The sequence below is a fragment of the Aulostomus chinensis genome, chromosome 7 (genome assembly GCF_037954235.1).
Source record: "Aulostomus chinensis isolate RoL2024-O1b breed Wild chromosome 7, RoL_Achi_v1.0, whole genome shotgun sequence".
Classification (NCBI taxonomy): domain Eukaryota; kingdom Metazoa; phylum Chordata; class Actinopteri; order Syngnathiformes; family Aulostomidae; genus Aulostomus; species Aulostomus chinensis.
In genome coordinates this window covers 31,091,569-31,101,087 of record NC_141326.1, presented here as the reverse complement: position 1 = coordinate 31,101,087, position 9,519 = coordinate 31,091,569, and the positions used below count along the sequence as shown (strand labels likewise).

The 9,519-nt window shown below is 48.5% G+C and overlaps 1 protein-coding gene across 2 annotated transcripts; it reads left to right on the top strand.

The window, feature by feature from the left end:
- Nucleotides 1–5,842: 5,842 nt before the first annotated feature.
- LOC147259536 (BTB/POZ domain-containing protein kctd15-like) lies at nucleotides 5,843–9,316 on the top strand. 2 transcript variants are annotated; one of them, XM_086207936.1, is made up of 5 exons: nucleotides 5,843–6,086; nucleotides 7,118–7,293; nucleotides 7,472–7,616; nucleotides 8,375–8,677; nucleotides 8,903–9,316. In XM_086207936.1, exons 2-5 carry the CDS (start codon nucleotides 7,139–7,141, stop codon nucleotides 9,062–9,064), a joined length of 765 nt encoding a protein of 254 aa, XP_086064062.1. In that variant the 5' UTR covers nucleotides 5,843–6,086; nucleotides 7,118–7,138; the 3' UTR covers nucleotides 9,065–9,316. The 2 variants fall into 2 exon arrangements, with proteins under 2 accessions (XP_086064062.1, XP_086064063.1); XM_086207937.1 differs by having other exon boundaries at nucleotides 5,843–6,142.
- Nucleotides 9,317–9,519: the final 203 nt, after the last annotated feature.

Here is a 9,519-nt window from a genome sequence, read left to right as displayed (position 1 = left end):
TGTTCTAAAAAGAACCGGCCCAGCGAGCTGAACGACTTCCGACCGGTGGCACGAACTTCACACCCGATGAAGACTCTGGAGCGGCTCTTCCTCAACCTCCTCAGGCCTCAGGTGCAGCATGCTGACGACCCTCTACAGTTTGCCTACCGTGGGAAGGTTGGTGTGGAGGACGCCGTCCTCTACATGCTACACCAAGCCCACTCGCATCTGGACAAGGGAGAAGGCACAGTGAGGATCCTCTTCCTGGATTTCTCAAGTGCCTTTAATCCGATCCAGCCCCCTGCACTGCAGGACAAGCTCCTACAAATGCGAGTGGACCCCGGCCTGATTGCTTGGATCTCCAGTGACCTCACCGACAGGCCACAGCTCGTCAGGCTGAAGGACATCACGTCTGACACTGTGGTCAGCAGCATCGGTGCTCCGCAGGGGACTGGACTGTCCCCTATCCTCTTCACCCTGTACACCGCGGACTTCTGCTACAACTCTGAACTGTGTCATATCCAGAAGTTCGCAGATGACACAGCCATCGTGGGGTGTATCAGGGACAGTGAAGAGGAGGAGTACAGGTGCCTGGTGAGGAGCTTTGTTTCCTGGTGCCACAACAACAGCCTGCAGCTCAACACCTCCAAAACTAAGGAGCTGGTCATTGACTTTGGGAGGGACAGACCCAGACCTAGACCAGTTCTGATAGGAACGGAGGAGGTTGAGGTCGTACAGACCTATAAATATCTTGGGCTGTGGCAGGACAACAGGCAGGACTGGACGAGCAACACGAGGCAGCTGTACAAGAAGGCTCAGAGCAGGATGGACTTCCTGACGAGGCTGAGAGCCTTCAACATCTGCAGGAGGCTCCTGTGTTCTATCAGTCTGTGGTCTTCAGCATCCTGTCCTACGCTGTGGTGTGCTGGGGAGGGAGTGTGACGAAGGCAGACCTCTCCAGGCTGGAGAAGCTGATCAGGCGGGCCAGCTCAGTGGTTGGGATGAAGCTGGACCCTCTGGCAACAGTAGCAGAGAGGGGAACTCTGGACAAACTGCTGGACATGATATATGATGTAGACCTGAACCTCCAACATCCACCAGTCTGGTGTTTACTGGTGGATCTGATGTAGAACTGAACCTCCACCATCCACCGGTCTGGTGTTTACTGTAGAACTGAACTTGCTAATATTTGCAGCTGCTGGGAACCATACACCTGATTTCAGGTCACTGACATGGAGACAAGAGAACCAGATGTTCTAACTAACGTCCAACTTGTAGGACTTGTTCCTGCGCTGCTGTATTTGCAAATGATGGTGATGTCACTGCATCTTCACTTTGGTGTGAGAAATGATGTCTCATGTCAGTTTGGTTACTTTGTGTCATATTAGTTTGGCTCAGAGGTTGAGGGCTGTCGAGCAACCGAAAGTTTGCTGGTTCGAATCTCACATCCCCTGCTCCCGATGAGCAGCGGCTGCTCCATCAGTATTTGAGTGAATGAGAGGACACTGTAAAGCACTTTGAGGTAGAATGGTGTTCCATAAAAATTAGTCCATTTAACATTTGCTATTAGTGTGAAACTTTGTATACACACTAGACATTTAAAGGCTGATGTAATCAATGGTGGCAAGGAAGGCCAGGCGTGTCCCTCGTGGTCACAGAGCTTCCATCAATAAAAACAAAACATGTAAATATGTCAGAAAACAAGTGTCACATTTCCTTCACCATTTGCATGAATGTTTTAGCATCACTCATCTATGCAAAGCTGACGCAGTGGTGTTCTGAATGTTGGAAGGTCGAACGAGAAAGAGCTGCACAGACACCTCAGAGGCGGCAGTGACATCCGTCTTCCTCTTGAAGGTTAGTTCAACTTTGTTCGAACCAAGAAGCAGGTTTCAGGTGGCGACCACCAAAAGGCACAGTATTGTACCTCGAGGATATTGGAGGCTAATTAGCATTAGCTTGTTATCTAGATTTATCTCATCAGGAAGCTAACTGGTGTATGACTGATACCACAATTGACGCATTTTCAGTATTCACGTTTAAATGAGTGATGAAATTATCGTTTGATGAAATTACTAAGTGGCATTGTTATGTTAGAATCTTCAACAATAACCAGTAGTTCCTCTGGTTTGGGACATCATCCACCCAGCAAACATGAAACTGACAGGATGGGAAGCATCTCATTTAATCCCTTCGTTTCAGGAGACGCCACGATGGGAAACAGCAGCATGACTTCATCGTCCATCATCATGAGCAACATAAGCAGTAATAACTCTCTTGGCAGTGGCGCCGGCCACGCAGCGTTTGACCTCAGCTTCTCGTGGTCATTGAGTTTCACAGAGGTTATCAGCCACTGTCATGTTCTCACTGCCAACATGGGCTGGTTTGGAGTCAAGCTGGTCATCCTGCTGACCGCCCTGCCTGCCAATACGGCATTGGTGTGGATGCTGCTGCACAGGAAGAAGGCAATGACGCCATCTGAGGTGCTGGGACTCAACGTCTCCATCATGGATCTCCTGTGCTGCCTCATCCTACCTCTGGACATCTACACAGCAATATGGCAGAGCTCAGATGTGGCCTACACTGTCAGTGATGCCTTCTTTGCTTTCAGTATGTTTGGCTGCCCGCTCTTGCTGACCGCCATGTGTGTGGAGCGCTACATGGCGGCAGCTCACCCCATCGTCTACATGACACTTGGGAGGTGGGAGTACCGTGCTGTATTGTGTGCATGTGCCTGGAGTCTCAGCATGGGTGTGGCCCTGTGCCGATACTTCATGCACTTGTTCACCATGGTGCTGTACTTGGCTGCCACCATCTCTGCGCTGTTCCTCGCCATGCTGCTGTGTCTGCTGGGAATCGTCCGAGTATTACGTCAAAGCGGCCTGACATGCAGTTCAGGCTCCAACACACAGCTGAAGAGGCGTGCTCTGAAAAATGTGGTGGCTGTGATTGTGCCGTCGGTGGTAGCGTACTCTCCCCTGCTGGTGCTGGTTCCCTACATGATTGTGATCGTGTCCAAACCAGCAGAACATGTCAGTGCGGTCCAGCGCTGTATCCTGAGGGTCCTGCTGGCCTTCCCTAATGTGGGCCTGTACATCGGCCCGACCTTCTACCTGTCCCGCCTCACACTGGCTGCACGCTGCTGCAAAGACGAGCGGACCAGATGTGAACCCTGAGGTTCCATTTCTCAGATGCCACATCCATGTTTCATTGTCATGCCCACAATAATAATTTTGTGAATGGGAGTTTTTGATGTGTATGCCTACGACCCAGCGCACGAAAATAGTACCCAGATAAAAGACCTCCTTGGACACAGGAATCAAAGCCCTGTGTTTCCCAGCACCGCCCCCTCGCCAATTCACCGCCATCACGTTCCCTCCTTCGCTCTGGCCACCAGGGGGTGTCTGAGGCAATTACTGGTTTTTGTCGCTTAACTCAGCATCTGATACCATGAGAAAGAGACATGGCAGGCCACCGGCAGCATGAACCCTGATTATATCCTCGTGCAGCTGTTACAGTGAAATTATATACCCTTGAAATTATTTCAATTATTTTCTATTAATTTATTAAAAAAAATTCTTTTAAATTCTCCATCCATCGTCATCTTCCGCTTATTCCTACATTGAGGGTCGCGGGGGGGTGGAGCCTATCCCAGCATCTACGGGTGAGAGGCGGGGTTCACCCTAGACAGGTCTCCAGTCCATCGCAGGGCCAACATAGAGAGACGCACAACCATTCACACTCACATTCATACCTACGGTCAGTTTAGAGAATCAATCAGCCTCGTCCCCAAATTGATGTCTTTGGACGGTGGGAAGAAGCCGCTTATAAATTCTCATGATATTAATTAATGTATTTTTTTATATTAAATTATGTCATGAGGATTTGATAGTCATGAGGACAAGAAATAAAATTATGATAAAGTAATAGAAAGTTATGCACATAATATTCAGGAAATTGAATATTTATAAGCAGCATCATTATAAATGGCCTTAGAAAGTTCAATCGCTCTTAATGTGCTACTGAAAATGATCAAAAACCTAAATAGCATGGATGATGTAGTTAATAACTTAAATACGTCCTTTTTAGGTAGCATGGGGTCTTTCTGGGTGAGTCTCCATGTTGTCCCTGTTCCTGCTGGGTTCTCTCTGGTACTCCAGCTTCCTCCACAGTCCAAAGACATCAAGAGGGACCAGGTTAATCCAGACTCTAAATTGACCGTAGGCGTGGCTGGGAGAGCCAATGGTTGTCTGTCTCTATGTGTTGGCCCTGCCATGGACTGGTGACCTGTCCAGGGGGAAGGCTGCTGGGATAGGCTCCACCCCCACCACCCTCAACAGGAGGAGAGGGAGAAGATGGAGGGATAGATGGATGGATGGAGGGATGATGGAGGGATGGATGGATGAAGGGATGGATGGATGGATAGATGAAAGGATGGATGGATGGATGGATGGATAGATGAAGGGATGGATGGATGGATGGATAGATGAAGGGATGGATGGATGGATGGATAGATGAAGGGATGGATGGATGGATAGATGAAGGGATGGAGGGATGGATGGATAGATGAAGGGATGGATGATGGATGGATAGATGAAGGGATGGATGGATGGATAGATGAAGGGATGGATGATGGATGGATAGATGAAGGGATGGATGGATGATAGATGAAGGGATGGATGGATGGATGGATAGATGAAGGGATGGATGGATGGATAGATGAAGGGATGGAGGGATGGATGGATAGATGAAGGGATGGATGGATGGATAGATGAAGGGATGGAGGGATGGATGGATAGCGGGAGGGAGGGACATTCTTTGTAAGTGTTGGACCAAACTTAGCAGAAAACATCCCAGGTCCACAGACATCTAATAATTAAAGTCATTATTTATAGAAATTAATCCAAGTTCAATGTTTCTTAAGATTAAAGGGTAAAGAAGAAAGAAACTGTCAATAAATGCAAAAAACAAACCTTACTGATAACAATAAAACAGACATGGGAATCAAACAAAGGCCATTGAGGGGATTTCCAAACCATAACTCCTATCTTTGACTTTTTATTCCTAATAAAAAGAAAATAGAAAAAATCATTATGGGCCATTTCTCCTCTCGCACACTTCTCAGCAATTCTAGAAAAACTCTAACAACAAATGAGAAAGGGTTAGGGTCACTCTTGACAGTCAATATGGAGTCAATCCTGAGCTTTAATTTACTTTAATTTATTCGAGAAATTACAGATTCCACAGACAAAAACAAACATACAGTTTTAATATCTTTGAAATGTTTGATAGATGACATTGTGCCAGATTTGGATTGACTAACCGGCTTCTTGGTAGTACTGGGTCTAGTACTGGTGTGTGAGTCGGTACATACTTATATTTGTGTACAGAAATACTACTCTCTCTCTTTGTACACATATATCTATCTATCTATAGATAGATATAAATATATCTGTGTATATATATATATCTATATATATAGAGAGAGAAATGTGTGTGTGTGTGTGTCTGTGTGTGTAAGATTTGAGGGTTAAAACTAATAATTGCTTATTAATTAAATATAGTTGCCTAAATAAGGCCTTGATAGTATTGATGATTGACAGTCGTAACATTCGTATTTATTCGGTATTATTTAGGAGTGCATGAGGGGGCAGAATTCCATAAGTTTACACTTCTTCCTAATTTAGATCTGTCATGTAAATCAAGATATTTATTTTGTTTGTTTTGGTGTTTTGTTACACCTTCGAAATGAATGAATTATTCAATCAATAAATCAATCAATCACCTTGAATTTTCTTCCATCGACAATCAAATGTTATGCTTTTATTTTGAAGGTCAAAAGCGCCTCATCCGGCGTCCCCATCTCCTCCGTGATATTGACGCCATCTTGCTGCCCCGCGGAGCTCCGCCCGGAACTTCGGAGGTTTCCGTCCCGCCGCCCGCTCCCACCTCCGGACGGACCCGTGGCGTGAGGACGACGCGATCACGCCAGCGACCGCCGCTCGCCGGGAGACTCTCGGAAGGAGGCGGAGAGGAGGAGGAGGAGGAAGAGGAGGAGGAGGCCCGCTGAACTCCGCCGGATAGCGACCACGCGGTTCCCCGTGCAGGTGAGCGGAAGCGCGGTTAAAGAGGCGGAGAATCACCGGCTCCGGTGGAACATCCGGTGAGAAGCACGTCAAATCGTTAAACCGGAAGGACTTTTGAATGCTTTTTAAGTTTGTACACCATTGGCTCAGGTGTCCCTTAACTGTAAAGACAGTGATGTCAAACACCTTGACAATGTTGAGCAAATAACTGTGGTTGATGAAGATGAAAGAATGACAGGAAGATGAAAGAAAGATTAAAGAATGATGAGGAAGATGAAAGAAAGATTAAAGAATGATAGGGAAGATGAAAGTGATAAAAGAATATCATGACCTGCAGTTTATGACGTGTTTGTGTCCCAAAGTTACTGGAAATCAAATATTTTAAAGATTTTTAATCCAGATTAAACACCAGGCGCCTCAGTGACTCTAAATGTTCAAATGCCATGATGGATTCCGGTGTGTGACATCATTCCCACGCCAGCGATGCTCAGCTTTTCAGATTAAAAGTATGAAATGTCTTAATTTCAGATTTGTAAACATGTCAGATGATCAGTTTAAAACCTGTCAGTCATAGTGATTGACACCATGTTGAGACCAGAAATGTTATTTTCATGTCTCCAGTGAAGGTGGCTGTTTGCTGCTTGGGGGACTCTGGCCTGGGGGGGTCTGGCCTGGGGGGGTCTGGCCTGGGCAGCTCCTGGGGGCAGCAGGTCACAACCCACCACATCACCAGAGACCAAAAAAAGTCAGACCTGGCAGTTGATGAACAGCTGATGGCTGGTCTCAGTGGACCAGCCGAGCCCGGCGCCGCTGCCATCATGATTGGCCGCTCCTATCTGGTAGAGTTCACTTGTGATAGTGGCCAAGGATTGACCAATGAGATGCAGCCCTTGTCCATAGTTATTGGATGATGTCACAATAACCCCGCCTACTTTTGGAAAACAGTGTTGCAACAGTAGAAGTGTTTACATGAATAATGATTTCGTCTCCTGGACCCAGAAAATGAAGAGAAATGTTACCTATTTACAATAGAGTCTTCCTGTTGATGACAGGAGGGGCGGAGCTTGTCCAGAATGTCTCTGAGCCACTCGCCAGTGTCGCCCATGGCGGCCCAGGGCATCCCGTCACCTGCGCAGCTCACCAAGTCTAACGCGCCCGTCCACATCGACGTGGGCGGACACATGTACACCAGCAGCCTGGCGACGCTCACCAAGTTCCCCGAGTCCAGGTGAGCTGATGTGTCCTAACAACCTCCGAGCCGCGACATCATGAATGTTTCACAGAAAGCAAAACTACTTCCTTGCATGCTAGCATGCCGTCCTGCACGCATGTTGAGCATGTTGTTGTGTTATGTTAGCATGCTATCATGGTAACGTGAGCACGTCAGTGACGTGGCGTGTCCTCAGGATCAGCCGGCTGTTCAACGGCGGTGAGCCCATCGTCCTGGACAGTCTTAAGCAGCACTACTTCATCGACCGTGACGGCGACATCTTCCGCTACGTCCTCAGCTTCCTGCGCACCTGCAGACTGCTTCTGCCAGAAGACTTCCAGGTACATCACCAGAGGGGTCTTCAGCGGACTTTGTTGTCAGCTGAATGACGCAAGTGAACGCGTGAACGTGGTCTGATGACGGTCACTAAGTGGCTACGTGATGTTGTGAGATGCAGCGATCGAAACAGAGCTGGCGCCATCTGATGAGACTGCAAGTTCCAGCACCATCAGCGGGGCAGCAGTGTTGTTAAATCTACTTATTATGGTCCACACGCGAGGGCGCCGCCCAACTCACCGTGCTGATGTGTAACCTCAACATGTCATCAAGACTTGTGGGAGGATTTCTGACCATTCGAAGGAATGAGTGACAGTTTGTGATGAATATTAATTCACCAGCGGAGCAAGAAACCTCAGGACTCCACGTTGTCAATGCTGATGTTTACAAATGATGTAAGAGAAGGGGGAGGGGCCTGATTGCAGTTTAGTGATTGATGTCTATGTGAATGATGGATTAAATTAAACAGCATACATCAGTCACTTCTGACATGTTCCAGTCAAGGTAGCCCCGCCCTAAATATACTTAATGCTAATGACTCACAATAAACTTATCAGATGGTCAGATCAGTGACAACCCCCCCCAACCGCTGGCTCCCAGCACTTCATTTATGTGGTTATCGTGTCATATATTGTGACAATCTGAAGATGGCGTCTGAGGGAGGAGGGCGCTGGTAGCATGGTGGTGTGGCGAGGATGGGGAGCTAACAGTGGCGTGGGGGCGGAGACTCCGCTGTCTGATGTGGACTGTGTGTCTGTGGCAGGACTTCCCTCAGCTGTATGAAGAGGCTCGCTACTACCAGCTGACCCCAATGGTTCGGGAGTTGGAGCGCTGGCAGGCTGAGCGTGAGGCCCGGAGCGCGCCATCCTGTGAGTGTCTGGTGGTCCGCGTAACACCTGACCTTGGCGAGCGGATCGCGCTGAGCGGGGAGAAGGTTCTGATCGAAGAGATCTTCCCTGAGACTGGAGATGTCATGGGCAACTCTGTCAACGCGGGCTGGAACCAGGACCCCACCCACGTCATCCGCTTCCCCCTCAATGGCTACTGCCGGCTCAACTCCGTTCAGGTCAGTTTCGTCAGGCGCATCATCACGCCATTGCCAGCAGACACTTTCACCATCCTGACTTTAACTCAGCTGACTCGCCAAAACTTCAGCAATGGTCAACAGTGTGACGTAGGTCATCGACTTGCTGGTCGACTCCTCCTCAGTCACGATCATTAGCCAGCTGGTGGTGCTGAGTCAGAGGTTTGACACGTGACACGACCTGATTGTGTCCATCTGTGCCTACAGGTCCTCGAGCGTCTCTTCCAGAAAGGCTTCAGCGTCCAGGCGTCCTGCGGCGGTGGAGTGGACTCTTCCCAGTTCAGTGAATACATCCTGAGTCGCCGCCAGCAGCATGCAGCGTCCGTCACCCGCAGCCCAACTCGCATCAAACAGGAACCTCTTGACTGAACAACTATCTCAGGACCTTTAACTCACCTGATTCACCAATATGGCGCTGGCTTTGCCAAGCCTGGATGAGACCGCCACTGCCACCTGGAACCTGAAATACACGTGACAGGCGTGTGGGCTTTTATTGTATGTGTATTTAATGTCTGTCTGTTTTCATTTGAGCAGAAATATTTTTCCATGAAGTCACCACATCTCCGAAAATGTGATTGTTCACCAGGTGGAACTTTGGTTTCAGTGTCAGAGAACTCAGCTCAAAAGGGGTTGGGGACCGGGGGGGGGGGGGGGGGGGGGGTCGGTGAAGCATGGATGATTGATGGTGACTGCCGCTGCAGGGGAACGTGGACAGTGACAAAGGGACTCACCTCTTATTGTCCATCATCCCCAGAGACCACCCTTCTACAGGGAGCTGAGGCCCAGGCTAGTTAGCTTAGCCCAATGTCTGGTAGTGGGTGGGA

Bases quoted from the DNA above. Each gene is read 5' to 3' on its own strand.
- LOC147259536 (XM_086207936.1), top strand. From the start codon at position 7,139: ATGTCTCTGAGCCACTCGCCAGTGTCGCCCATGGCGGCCCAGGGCATC. The intron at 7,294-7,471 runs GTGAGCTGATGT...GCGTGTCCTCAG, and splicing joins ACCAAGTTCCCCGAGTCCAG to GATCAGCCGGCTGTTCAACG. The intron at 7,617-8,374 runs GTACATCACCAG...TGTCTGTGGCAG, and splicing joins TTCTGCCAGAAGACTTCCAG to GACTTCCCTCAGCTGTATGA.